Source organism: Chiloscyllium punctatum, chromosome 17 (assembly GCF_047496795.1).
Source record: "Chiloscyllium punctatum isolate Juve2018m chromosome 17, sChiPun1.3, whole genome shotgun sequence".
NCBI classification, from domain to species: Eukaryota; Metazoa; Chordata; class Chondrichthyes; order Orectolobiformes; family Hemiscylliidae; genus Chiloscyllium; species Chiloscyllium punctatum.
Genome location: NC_092755.1, coordinates 102,665,375 through 102,680,179, shown reverse-complemented (window position 1 = coordinate 102,680,179; position 14,805 = coordinate 102,665,375). Strand labels below are relative to the sequence as shown.

At 40.5% G+C, this 14,805-nt stretch overlaps 1 protein-coding gene across 3 annotated transcripts in view; it reads left to right on the top strand.

Moving 5' to 3' along the window:
• The window catches only part of LOC140488190 (rasGAP-activating-like protein 1), a 271,904-nt gene that overhangs the window by 121,209 nt on the left and 135,890 nt on the right, over positions 1-14,805 (top strand). For 2 of the 3 annotated variants that reach the window (XM_072588079.1, XM_072588078.1), the window contains exon 8: positions 9,118-9,209. The exons of the other annotated variant lie outside the window; for it this stretch is intronic. In XM_072588079.1, the coding sequence (XP_072444180.1) occupies positions 9,118-9,209 (92 nt within the window). The remainder of the gene's footprint in view (positions 1-9,117; positions 9,210-14,805) is intronic. 3 annotated transcript variants of the gene reach the window in all.

Sequence of the window (14,805 nt, the reverse complement as noted above, 5' to 3'; positions counted from 1 at the left end):
ATCTCACCAGTATTCAGAATTAGATGCCAAGGTGGAGAGAAAGATGCATTTAAGAGACAGTGGTAGTCTCTGGTAGTCACCCATTTCCTCTCTGTTCATCACTCTTTAGTTCTGGGGTGGCCACCTTTGAATTTCTCTTCTGTAAAATGGCTCACTCAGCTCCAAACCCCAAAATTTGATCGCCTGCAGCTGGTCACGTGTCCTACACATACACTTTTCCAGAACACAGGAAGCAGACTGGAATTTCCATATGGTACGGGATGTGTATTTCAAGGGACTGAGGTGTGTACCATCCTTGTATTTGTTGGATTATTAACTAAATTAACAGAAGTAAAATTAAGACTAAAACAAAATATTTTCTGGCTGCTCACCAATCATTTCCTTTCAAAGTGCTGAGTATTTTGCCTCCCTCTCTCTTTCTCCCTCGCACAACTTTACTTCAAAACAGATGCGAAAGACACCATGCACCCAAAAGGTGGTCTAGAGATAAAGTCTCTCTTCTGTCAGTGTTGATGCTAATGTCACTCTGCCGTCATTTTTTGGATTTTTCCTGCACTTGATTAATTCTGACTCCTTTGCATCTGTTATTCAAGCTTATGGCACTTTTTTGAACCCTTCCTCTGTTCTCCCTGCTTAGCATTATAAAAGCAACTTTATTCTTAAACTGATGCATGGGCTTCTTTTTCAAGGTGTGGGTGATATACAAGATAAAAGCTGAAACAATTGATACTGGCAGAGGAGCAAGCATAAATTCAGACAAGTGTAGCAGTAATGAATGCTGGATGAGAGTAATAAAGCTGGGCTTCAGACTGAACAGTGAGACAAGTTTTATGATGTTGAGAAATGTGCCATAATCTGCTCACTCATATTGATTCCTCTCCATGCCAAATTATGAAGTACCTGGACTCAAATAAGGAACTGAAAACTAATCAGAGTCTGAGTCAAAGGCAGTTAATTTTAATTAGTCCAAGGTGACCTATTTGAGAAACCAGTTTTTGCAATTCTCCAGCAATAACCTTAAGGAGATCAGCCAGTGCAAGTTATTTAAAGGAGGTGTAGTATAGTACCTGTTTATAAAATCTAAATGAACCTGTTATAAAGGCGTGCTCAACTGCAGAGATGCACCAGCCAAATACACCAGGTGAAAATTGTACTTTTTAAAGATTTAACACTGCATATTTTCTCATGCTTGATAGCACTTCCACAGATAATTTCGACATTTGATTCCTCTATATCACAACTATAAATGCCAGATGAAAATGAATCTTATTAGAGTAAATTTGCCTTGTTGGTTTTGAGTACCTGACTGTGTTTGTGCATGAATACGCAAACTATTGTTGGAATAATTCAGACCCCTGCAGTCCAAATTTGTATCTTTGTACAGCACAGATCAAACTGCTCCTTGCCCGGAAGATGCTGGGAAGCAAACACTTAGTGAAATGTAAGGTCATTTTCTGCAACTGGAACATAGGAACATGGCAAATAGGAGCTGGAGTAAGCCATTCAACCCTTCAAACTTGTTCTGCAATTCGACTAGATGATGACTGATGTTCTACATCAACATCACCTTCCTGCTCTATCCCCATATTCCTTGATAACTTTCAATCTAAAAATCTAACAATCTCTGTTTTGAACAGACTCAATGACTGAGGGTCCACAGCCCTCTGGGGCAGAACATTTCAGATACCTACTATTCTCTGAATGAAGAAATGTCTGCCCATAATGCAAAATAGCATACTACTTAGTCTGAGACTGTGTCACCTGGTTCTAGGCCTCCTAAGCAAGGGAATGAAGTATAGGGTCTAGCCCTAGTTATTGAAGCCTTAATACAATTAACACAGCTTTAATATTCAGATTCAAAAATGTAATAATCATGTATAAAAAGTAATGACAACGGTTAATGGAACGTTAGCTGTGCTAACTATAGGACTGGAGTATAATATTTGGTCCAAGTGCATGAAGCCCTGGTTAGAGCACATCTGGACACTTCATCACATAAAATTGGTGTTGGATTGTGTGCAATGCAGCTGATTAAAATATGAGGAAAGATTATATAAATTAAGTTTGTATGCCTTGCAATACAAGAGGTGAAAGGATGATTTGATTGCCATGAAATATAGTGAGAAACAGGAATCTAGGACACAGGGATATAATTTTAAAAACAAAGCTCAGCCATTCAGGAAGAAAACTAGGAAACACCTCTTCACTTTAACAGTAGAGGAAGTGTGGAGCTTTCTCCCACAAAGTGCAATATATACACTTCAATTTATCACATTAAATTTTGGATGGACAGATTTTTATTTGCCTAGTAATTGTATAAATGATATGAAACCACAGCAGGAGGACAAAGTTGAATACAATCAGCTGTGATCACATTGAAGTGTAGGACATGTTGGAGTGGCCGAATGGTCTGTACTTATTCCTGTGTTCCTATAGCTTGCATTTAGGTTTCCAATGCTCTTAGCATTTCTAAAGGCGCTACCACCTACACTTGACAGAGAGCATATCTTGAGCTTTGTCAGCCTGTATGGCAATGCTGCAAACATTGAAGACAGCCTTACCAGATAGATAACAATATTCTAAAGTTTTTGTGGCTTCTTTTGGTCTCCTGCTGTTGAGGCAATATCAATGCCTGTTATTGAGACATCTGTTGAACTTGTGGTTGCTGAAAAAAGTCTCAAACTCTTCCATATCTGAGTATTTTAGATTTTCTTTCCTTAAGTAACACACAGTAATGAGCTGTCTCAACAATTGTTTTTGTTATTTGCTTCTCTAGTGATTAAGTGGGATGATTATTTTTCTGAGGTTTGTATTGAATAAATAGTGCATCCTTGTTATATTCAAAAGTGACAATCTTTTAAGCCTTAAATTGCTTTGCACTTTTCTTCAGTCTATTTTGTAGAGAAAGATGTGGTAGACTTGCAGATTTTATTTAAAAATTACAACTGCTGTCATGCACAGACAGTGCATCAACGGCACACATTTCCTTCATTGTCATAACATGTTAAAACCACTACCACTGCTGTTTATTTGTGTATACATGGTTTTTGTACAATACTGTAGAATGTGGGTGAGGCAGCCTGTGTGTTGTGGTGTTACCTCATCTGCAATTGGCTGCAATATATTATCAGCAGTTCTGCTTTTTTTTAGTAGAAAAACTACCTGTTTCCATTGTCAAGACTAAAGCATACCCAATTGGAGTGTTTTTTTCTTGCCATGACTAAAACCATAAAGCTAATTATTTCATGCTATTTTTTGTAAGAGTAAGCCAGGCTTACTATTGCTTCCATTTTAAAACAGAGCTCATCAAGAAGTAAGAACAGTTTAAGTACAAAATTTAAATGATTGCAATTTGGATTCCAATCGGAGACCGCTTAATGATATAATTGGTACAATACTGAGAATTTGCTGTTTTATTCCCTGCTGTGAATTAACATTTTAAAACTGGTACAAAAAGGCAAGCCAAAACTATATTTAATGAAGTATTGGAAGAATCATTTGGAAGAGGACATATGCTATACTTGCCTTTATTAGCCGAGGCGAACAGTGTAAGGGCATGGGAGGTTATGATGGAACTGTTTAAAACTGGGTTAGGTCACAACCAGAGTATTGTGTGCAGTTCTGGAATCCACATTATGTGATAGAATGGAAGAGGGCACAGAGGATATTGACCAAAATGTTGCCTGGGTTAGAGAATTTCAGTTATGAAGAGAGATTGGACAAGTTGGAGTTGTTTTTGAAACAACCCCATAGATGCTGGTATCCCGTTACCAAGTCACCATTTATTGACACTTGAACAGCCCTTGCCTCTAGTACTGCCTCTTCAGAGTCAGCTCTCAGTGTACCAAAATCTCTGACACTCCTCTTTTTATCTATCAGCCAGGGCACCCTGATTGGACCAGATTAACAGCCCCAGTCAGGGAACTCATATTCTATGAGGTCCATCTGGCTAACCTCATTACAATCATTACAGTTTCTCTCTCAGCAGAGGAGATTGAGAGGCGACATAACTGAGGTGTGTGATATCCTTAAGATAGACAGGACAAAAATTTGATGGCGGGATCAATGACTGGGGCATAGATTTAAAGTAAGGGATTGGAGGTTTATACAGGAGATATGAGGAAAACGTTTTTCAATCAGTGGATTGAAGGGCAGATTCTAGAAGCAGAAACTCTCATAACATTTAAGAAGTAATTAGATGTGCACTTGGGATACCAAGATATACAAGGCCTGGCCAAATGCTGAAAAAATGGGATTAGAATAGTTATAGAGTCAGAGAGTCATGCAGCACAGAAACAGACCCTTCAGTCCAACCAGTCCATTATCCCAGACTAAATTAGTTGGGTCTTGTTTTTGACTGGCACGGACATGATGAGCCAAAGGGCCTTTCTCAGTGCTGTAGCTCTCTATGACTAATCACCCTGTGAGAAACAAAGCTCACTCACTTCAATAACTTCAGTCCGAGACAAGATCTGAATCAGTAGTGTCATTTATTTTACACTTGCAAGTGGGTGTGATGTCCAGTGTCTATAAGGCAGAGGACATACACACACCAAATTCAATTCATACACAATATTTATATGATTTGGTTTCTTTGTTTTACATTGCTCCTCCCCTGCTTACATCTTCCACTTCCCTAAGACCGGCCCCCATTACCCCTGTTTATCTCTTGCCTTATCCGGCCTTGTCTGTGACACAATGCTTATTTCTGGCCTCACAAGGCCGTTTGACCTCATCCCACTATAGGTCATTGTTAGGCATATTCTTTCTTCATCATTATCTACCCCCTCCATCTGTGCCTTTTCCGAGGCTGTTCTGATCCCTATGACCCTTTTAATTTGGGTTTGTTCCTCTGTCTCTGTAAAAGTGGGAAACAGATGTTTATACCTACTGTTTGTACAGGCGTATCTAGCTTAACTTCATCCCCTCACAACATCTTATCTACTTGTCCGTAATGTCTACCATTGTTTTGCAGTCACATTTCATTCTGACATACAATTTTAGCTAATACAAAAACAATTATATATTTCCTCCACATCGTTTCCATTCTTGTTGACTCAGCTCTTGGCTAAAACAATTACACACTGGTGTGAGTTCATTTTACTTTGTAAAATGGAATTGCAGAATTGCAGAAGTAACATTAATTTACCTATATCCCACAACCCTGAAACAAACCTTACTTATCGGATAAACCTCCATCTGTCTAGATCTAATTTTAACCACTTCCCTTATCCCCATCGCTATCTTTGGCTTTCTAAAGTTAACACATGCATAAAATGGAGCTCGAACAATCAGGTGTTGATGAATTTTGTTCTCTTAGGACTGATGTATCTCCCTCCCTCGTTACATGCTTAGTCCAGACGAGGCTCTGCAGTTTTGACATCTTGTGGGATTCCTAGTTAAGCTTCAGGATACATAGCTCTTACGTTTTTAAAGTTGAAAAGTGTGGCGCTAGAAAAGCACAGCAGGTCAGGCAACATCCGAGGATCAGGAGAGTGGATATTTCAGGCATAAGCCCTTCATCAGGAATGTGGAGGGGGAAAGGGGGCTGAGAGATAAATAGGAGGGTGGGGATAGGGCTGGAGGAAAGGTAGATGGTTGCGGATGGGGGAGGTGATTGTGATAGGTCGGTGGGGAGGTTGGAGCAGATGGGTGGGAAGGAAGACGGACAGGTAGGACAGGTCAAAAGGGCTGTGCCAAGTTGGAGGGTTGGATCTGGGATGAGGTGAGGAAGGGGAGATTGCAAACTGGTGAAGTCGACGATGATGCAGTCTGGTTGGACATTTTTATGACTATTAATGTTACTTGACTTCATTCTTAATCCATCCACCAGAAAAAAAGCATTTATCCATCCCACTGTCAGGGCTAGAAGATTTCATTAATACTTTCCCAGCCTGCCTACTGAATGTCATCTGACTTTTTCAAAAATCTACTGTGTGAATCCTCCAGACTGCCCAAACCCGCTAATCTATACAGCTCTCTCAATCCTAAAGTATCTCATTCAAAGTCCTCTTAACAGCAATACACCCATGCTCTCTGGCTGCCACATATTGGCCTTCTACATGTCTTTTGATCCCCTCCATCCCATGACACCAAAGAGGAAAGATCCTTAGTCACGTGTGCTCTATCTGCCTTTCTTGACTCCTTTGCCCCATTACTGCACTCCAACTGTAGCAATTTCTGTAAACCTGTCTCTTTGAAAAAAATTAAGTCTTACAAGGAGGTTATATATTTTTCATTTCTCTTATGGGGACATTTTTATGTCAAATACCAATGCAAATGCAAGTTCTTTCCTACAAACCACTGAGGCTAAATGTAAAAAAATTTTTGCTTTTGTGTCATTCATATTCATTTTGTCAAGTGCAAGAAAAATTATCTCTCTCACAGTATGCTATTCTTATAACCCATGAGCTCCATATGCTCCTCCTCAGTGTGGCTACATTTGGTTGAATCAAAATGATGGATAATTCATTGCCACTGATTGGCAACATTATCTGAAGAATGTCAAAGCCTTCTGCTGCCTCAGTGGGGGAGTGAGTGTTTCCAGTTGTCTGCTCCAGTAATATGTCAGTAAGATTTGTCATTCCTGCAGAAATTGGGCCTAACCAAGTACAATTTGTGGAACCCACAGTTGGTCAGCTAAAGATCAGAGGCTGATCTGAAAAACAGTCTGAACCTAAAAAGCCCACACATTGAAAGTAATCTCCAATGTTCTCAGAACCTAAAGGATAAGAATAGAGTCCCCTTTCTTTATTTGTATTACTTCAGTTCCCCAATTGCACCAGTAATTTGCACATTTTTATTTTAACATAGTTTTTGGACTAGCATTTATTTTCTGTTCCTAATAGCATTTGAGAAAGTGGTGGTGAACCACATGTCTGAACTGCTGCAGCCCGTTTGGTATATGTAGACCCACAGTGCTGTCAGGGAGGGAGTTTTAGGATTTTCACCCATTAACCATGAAAGAACGGTGACAGATTTCCAAATCAGGATCGTGGGTGACATGAGGGGAGTTTGGAATGTTGCTCCATTGGACTTGTTGCCTTTGTAAATTCTCGAGGTCATAAGTTTGGAAGGTGCTTGTTGAAGGGTGTTTGAGTTGCTGCGGTGTATCTGATATACACAGTACACACTGCAGTCACAGTGTACCGGTGGTGGAGGCAATGAGTCTTTACGATGGTAAATGGGGCTCTGTGTACGAGATGGTCTGCTGCAGTCTTCCAGGCAATTAGAAAATATGCCATCACCTTGCTGATTTGTGCCTTGGAGGTGGTGCAAATTTTTGGGAATCAGGAAATGAGTTCCTTTACTGGACTCATAGTCTCTGAACTGCTCTTGTTGCTGTGATATTGATGTGACGGGTCCAGCTAAATGTCTGATCAGTGGTAATCCCTGAGAGTGTTGATTGTGGGAGATAATGATGCCAAGGAATGATGGCTAGAATTTGTCCTTTTGCAGCTGGTCATTGCCTGAGACAGGTCTGTTGAGAATGTAACTTGGTATTTATTTGCAGACTATTTGCGGGCTGCACTGGTTCACTGTAAAATCGGAAGGAATTTTATTGCAGCTTGCAGATCCTGTGAATTGGAGTGTATACGGACCACTTCAGTGTAAAAGACGTACTAGTCTTGTCTACTTTGTTGTGTTCTAATCTTGCTTCATCCTTTCTGTACCATGCAATAAAGAAAGGTATAGTTCATGCTGGACTCTCTATCTCATTAGTCTGCAACTCCTATGAACTGTAATAACTGATCTGATGAATCCTGTAAGCATTCCTACTAAAATATAGCTGCAATTTTCCAATTGAATCTAATAGAATAATTGCAGTTATTATTCATTTGCAGGATTCTAATTTTCAAATTTCCTGAGATTTAGTCAGGACTGAAATGCAGACGTAACTTGCTCTAAATATCTATGTAGTATGAGAAGAAAATAGAACACTTGTGAACTAAATTTTCACGTTTTCCTTGATTAGTCTAGCACTCAAGTTTATGTTTTAAAGTTGCTCTCAGGAGCTGGTCACTGCTAATTAGTTATAGCCAATGTTGCCCATAATCTGGATGTAGGTTTGCTTGTTGAGTTGGAAGGTTCATTTTCAGACATTTCGTCACCATATTAGGTAACATCTTCAGTGATCCTCCAGACGAAGCACTGCTGATGTTTCCTGCTTTCTATTTATATGTTTGGGTTTCTTTGGGTTGGTGATGTCATTTCCTGTGGTGATGTCATTTCCTGTTCTTTTCTCAGGGTGGGTGGTAAATGGGTCCAAGTCAATGTGTTTGTTGATAGAGTTCCGGTTGGACATGCATGAGAATTCCTAGAAGCATGGCATTCTAACCGGAAATCTATCAACAAATATATTGACTTGGATCCCATTTGCCAGCCCCTGAGAAAAAGAACAGGAAATGACATCACCATAGGAAATGACATCACCACAAAAAATGACATTACCAACCCAAATAAACCCTAACATGTAAATAGAAAGCAGGAAACATCAGCAGTGCTTTGTTCGGAGGCTCACTAACGATGTTGCCTAGTATGGTGACGAAACATCTGAAAATGAACCTTCTAGCTCAGCGAGCAAACCTACATCCAGAACCTCAACCTGAGCTACAAATCTTCTCAAAACTCATTGCCATAATCCTTGTGAGGGACATGGTTCCTCACAAGGATTATTGTGAGGAATTCCAGGATTGGAACTACATGTCCAGGTTACATGTCTAAGCTTGGAGGTACTTGTAGGGGACCTTGAAGTCATTGGTTTTGCTACTCTTGTTAAAGACAGGAGGTGCTATTAAACTGAGCTCAGCGTGTTGGTGCAATACATCCTCTAGGCAGAACACACTGAAGCCCTAGTTACCATGATGAATGTGGTAGTGAGCTGCTTTCTTGAACTGCTGTTTCCACTGAGGTAGTAAATAGATTCTGAGGCCAGTGATCAATGTACTCATAAAACAGACTGCTCTGTTGTAAGTGGTTTTGAGCTTCCAGATGTCATTGCAGCTACAAGTAGAAACATTAGATCAACACCAACTAGTTTAATTGATAGCTGTGTTTTCACTGCTTGTTCTTATTTGTACACATGCAAAGCAATATACCTGTTTCTTTGCTAAACAGGTTGACTTCAATCTAGGTGCCCTTTTGAAGACTCAAGTGACCAAGGGTTGGTTTAGATTGTTGCCTTTTGAAAAAAATGAAGATGATGAAGGGTAAGTAGTTCCTGTTAATTCATGGCTTTGGATTTCTGCTGTCACATGTAGTTGATTATGTTTTAGCCATAAGGCATGTATACCATTATAACCTTGTCACAAAACTAAGTGGCACAACTTGCACATGGCTGGTAACAGGTGAACTTCAAAATACGGTCAGCGATATTATTGTGTGAACAAATTCTTTTCAATAGGTGAGTAATCCATGTTGGATCAAATGGAATTCAACTGTTTCTATGAACTAAATGCATTTGATCCAATAATTCCACCTCTTTTTGGTTAATTTCAATCTCCAGTTTCATGCCGTGTATCAAAGCCAACTGTCTCTATGTTAATCAGTAGCATACCTCGTTTCTTGATTTTTAATGTTTCATTCATGGGATGTGGGCAATGTAGATTAGGCCAGTAATTATTACTCATCCTAGTTACCATGAAGATGTTGGTAGTGAGCTGCTTTTTAGAACCATTGCATTCAATGGGGTGTTGTTTGGCACACTGCGTTGGGAGTGTAGTTCCAGGACTTTGACCCAGTGACCATGAGTGAACAACAGTACATTTCCAATTCAAGATGACACATTGCTTGGAAAGAAGTGTTTGCGTTCCCAAGCATTCAAAGTTACTCCTTTGAAAGTACCATCTGATAGCTCTGTTGATGATTTCTTACGTAACTATGGTAATAATTGAGAGAAATTGATAGGGCAGTAACTGTCAGGGCTGGACTTACCCTACTTTTGGAAACATGACATACTTGGGAAATCTTCCACATTGTCTAGTAGATGTCAATGTTGTGGGTGTACTGTGAACAACTTGGCTTCGGATATGGCTAGTTCCAGAACACAAAACCTCAATGCTATTGCCAGAATGTTGTCAAGCCCCATTGCTTTTGCAGTATCCAGTGTCTTTAGTCATTTCTTGATAACATATGGAGTGAACCAAAATGTACAGGACATTGATGAGGCCACTTTTAGAATATTGTGTGTGAATCTGGTCTCCTTCCTATTGGAAAGATGTCATGAAACTCAAAAGTGTCAGAAAAGATTTACAAGCATTTAACCAGGGTTGGAGGATTTGAGCTATAGGGAGATGCTGAATAGGCTGGGGCTGTTTTTCCTTGAGCATCAGAGACTGAAGACCTTATAAAATCATGAGGGGCATAGATAGGGTAAATAGACAAGGTCTTTGGGGTGGGGGAGTCCAGAACTAGAGGGCATAGATTTAGGGTGAGAGGGGAAAGATATAAAAGGGACCTAAGGGGCAACTTTTTCATGAAGGGGGTGGTGCGTATATGGAATGAGTTGCCAGAGGAAGTGGTGGAGGCTGGTATAATTACAACATTTCAAAAGAGTCTGGATGGGTATATGAATAGGAAGGGTTTAGATGGATATGTGCCAAATGCTGGCAAATGGGACTAGATTAGGTTGGGAAATCTGGTTGACATGGACAAGTTGGACCAAAGGGTCTGTTTCCATGCTGTACATCTCTATGACTCTATGACTGTATGTGGGCCATTCAGCCCATCAAGTTTGAACCACAATGATCTACTTCTCAAACCCATTCTCCCGCCTTCTCCTTCGAACCCGTGGTCCCTTTACTAATCAATAACCTATCTATCTCTGTCTTAAATACAGTCAGCCTTCTGTGACAATGAGCTCCAAAGATTCACCACCCTCTGAATGAAGAAATTCCTCCTCATCTCAGATGGATCAAATACCTAGCATATCTGATTGAAGATGGATGTAAATGCTTCAGCCTTGTCTTTTTTGCACAGATGAGCTGGGCTCCTTTATTAATGAGGGTGGGATATATGTGGAGCCTCCTCCCTCAATGAATTCTTTAATTGTCCACTATTATTTACATTTGGGTGTGGCAGGATTGTAGAGTTTAGTTTGTTGAACTAGTTTATTCTGTTTGATTTCCAATAGTTTCTTCCAGGTGCCTATTACCATGAGTATAAAACCATCAACCTACTTAACATGATACTTGATTTAATTCTAATTCTGCACGATTTCTCCGAATTTTTGAATCCTTCAGATTGTGAACAATTTCAACCACTTCTTAATTGGTAGAGAAATGTGGGCAATGCAGTCCCATTCCCATCAGGCCTGACCAGTGAGCAAGGCCTTGTGTTGGGAACATGTTCTTGTAGAATCATCCTGTATGTGTCTTCTTTGACTTTCATAGTGACATTTATACTCAACACCCCAGAAAAGGTATAATTAGTCTTACTCAGAATGACACCATCAGCTCATCATCACCTTCTCTCTCTATTTAAACTCTGTTCCTTTGCTAATCAAACCTATTGTATGCTTGCCTTTCATGAAATTGGACAGGTATTTTTTGTCTGCTACTCTCCTAACAAGGATAGGATAATTCTGCAAAACTGAATCCATCCCTTTTTCACTTGAAATGATATTAAAGTTGTTCTCTTTGGAGCAAAAGGGATCTTGGAGAAATTTATTGGAGTTGTACAAGACACTGACAGCTTTTGATTAGATTTGATTACTTACAGTGTGGAAACAGGCCCTTCGGCCCAACAAGTCCACACCGACCCGCCGAAGCGCAACCCACCCATTCCCCTCCATTTACTCCTTTACCTAACACTACAGGCAATTTAGCAAGGCCAATTCACCTGACCTGCACATCTTTGGACTGTGGGAGGAAACCGGAACACCCGGAGGAAACCCACGCAGACATGGGGAGAACGTGCAAACTCCACACAGTCAGTCGCCTGAGTCAGGAATTGAACCCGGGTCTCTGGCGCTGTGAGGCAGCAGTGCTAACCACTGTGCCACCGTGCCGCCCCAAGGGAAGGCTGTTCCCATTAGTTGATGGCACAAGAATTAGGTGACCCGGGTTTCTTAAAAAAAAGTTGGATGGGCACTTGAGAGAAAACACAGATAGAATGGGGAAATGGGACGGATTGCTCTATAAAGGCCCACAATGGGTCTAGGGGCTGAATGGCCTCCTTTCATATTGTTATGGGTCTTTGACCAAATGGTTTAAAAGAATAGCATCTTTGAGGTTTTATTGTCTGGGTTGTTTTGCGGCCCTGCTGGAGTAATTTTCCATTGGAATACTCTGTAAAGCTTCAGGGAAATTTTATGAATGAAATTTATAATCACTAAGTGATTCTGAACCCAATTGGTTTAAACAGGAAAGATGATTCTCTAAGCTTGCATGGCTGATGGGGAGTGCCTCCAGTGAGGAGTGCATGTTGAAATACAGGTGCAGACAATGTACTACTTTCCCATCATTACTTCAAATGGTCAGAAGCAGTTTTCTAATATGTCCAATCACCGGGTGAGGCTGGCTGTAAAACCTCAAACTTTCCTCCATGGAGCCATATTTATGTTTTGGACTGTGATACATTAAAGGTGGCATTTTAGTAGAAACATAGGAAAATGAATAGGCCATTCAATGCCTCAATCCTGTTCTGTCACTGAAAGTAAATCACTAGACAATAGACAATAGGTGCAGGAGTAGACCATTCATTATGATCATGGCGGATCATCCACAATCAGTATCCTGTTCCTGCCTTATCTCCATAACCTTTGATTCCACTACCTTAAAGAGCTCTATCCATTTCTTTCTTAAAAGTATCCAGAGACTTTATTTCCATTGCCTTCTGGGGCAGAGCATTCCATACACCCACCACTCTCTGGATGAAGAAGTTTCTCCACAACTCTGTTCTAAATGCCCTACCCCTTATTTTTAAACTGTGTCCTCTGGTTCTGGACTCACCCATCAGCAGAAACATGCTTCCTGCCTCCAGAGTGTCCAATCCTTTAATAATCTTATACGTCTCAATCAGAACCCTTCTACATTCAAGTGTATACAAGCCCATTCGCTCCAATCTTTCAACAAATGATAGTCCTGTCATCCAGGAATTAACCTCCTGAACCTACACTGCGCACTCTCAATAGTCTGAATGTCCTTCCTCAAATTTGGAGACCAAACCTGCACACAATACTCCAGGTGCAGTCGCACCAGGGCCCTATATAGCTGCAGAAGGGCCTCTTTGTTCCTATACTCAATTCCTCCTGTTATGAAGGCCAGCATGTCATTAGCTTTCTTCACTACCTGCTGTACCTGCATGCTTGCTTTCATTGCCTGATGTACAAGAACACCTAGATCTCGTTGTACTGTCCCTTTACCTAACTTGACTTCATTTAGGTAGTAATCTGTCTTCCTGTTCTTGCCACCAAAGTGGATAACCACACATTTATCCACATTAAACTGCATCTGCCATGCATCTGTCCACTCACCTAACCTGTCCAGGTCACCCTGTATTCTATTAACATCCTCCTCACATTTCACCCTGCCACCCAGCTTTGGGTCATCAGCAAATTTGCTAACATTACTTTTAATGCCTTCATCTATATCATTAATGTATATTGTAAACCGCTGTGGTCCTAGCATTGAACCTTGTGGTACTCCACTGGTCACTGCCTGCTTTTCTGAAAGGGACCCATTTATCACTACTTTTTGCTTCCTGTCAGTCTGCCAATTTTCAATCCAAGTCAGTATTTTGCCCTCAATACCACGTGCCCTAATTTTTCTCACTAATCTCCTATGTGGGACTTTATCAAAGGCTTTCTGAAAGTCCAGGTACATGACATCCACTGGCTCTCCCTTGTCCATCTTCATAGTTAAAGCCTCAAAAGATTCCAGAAGGTTAGTCAAGTATGATTTCCCCTTCGTAAATCCATGCTGACTCTGACCTATCCTGTTACTGCTATCCAAATGAGTCGTAATTTCAGCTTTTATAATTGACTCCAGCATCTTTCCCACCACTGATGTGTGGTTATCCACTTTGGTGGCAAGAACAGGAAGACAGATTACTATCTAAATGTCAGGCTAACTGGTCTAAAATTCCCTGTTTTCTCTCTCCCTCCCTTCTTGAAAAGTGGGACAACATTAGCCACCCTCCAATCCATAGGAACTGATTATGAATTGATAGAACATTGGAAAATGATTACCAATGCATCCAGGATTTCTACAGCCACCTCCTTAAGTACCCTGGGAATCAGATCATCAGGTCCCAGCCTCTTATCAGCCTTCAGACCTAACAGTCTATCCAACACCATTTCCTGCCTAATATAATTCCTTTCAGTTCATCCATTACACTAGGTCCTTCAGCCACTACTACATCTGGGAGATTGCTTGTGTCTCCCCCAGTGAAGACAGATCCAAAGTACCTATTCAACTCTTCTGCATTTTCCTTGATCCCCATAATAAATACACCCATTTCTGTCTTTAAGAGCCCAATTTTAGTCTTAAACATTTGTTTTCTTTTTACATACCCCAAAAAGCTTTTGCTATCCTCCCTTATATTTTTGGCCAGTTTGCCTTCATACCTCATTTTTTTCTCTGCGTATTGCCTTTCTGGTTATCCTCTGTTGTTCTTTAAAAGTTTCCCAGTCCTCCAGTTTCCCACTCATCTTTGCTATGTTATATTTCTTCTCTTTTACCTTTATATAGTCTTTAACTTTCCTCATCAACCATGGCTGCCCCTGCCTCCCCTTAGGATCTTTCTTCCTCTGATCTGAACCACAACCCCATCAATCTATTTTTGATCCATATCCCTTGATGCATA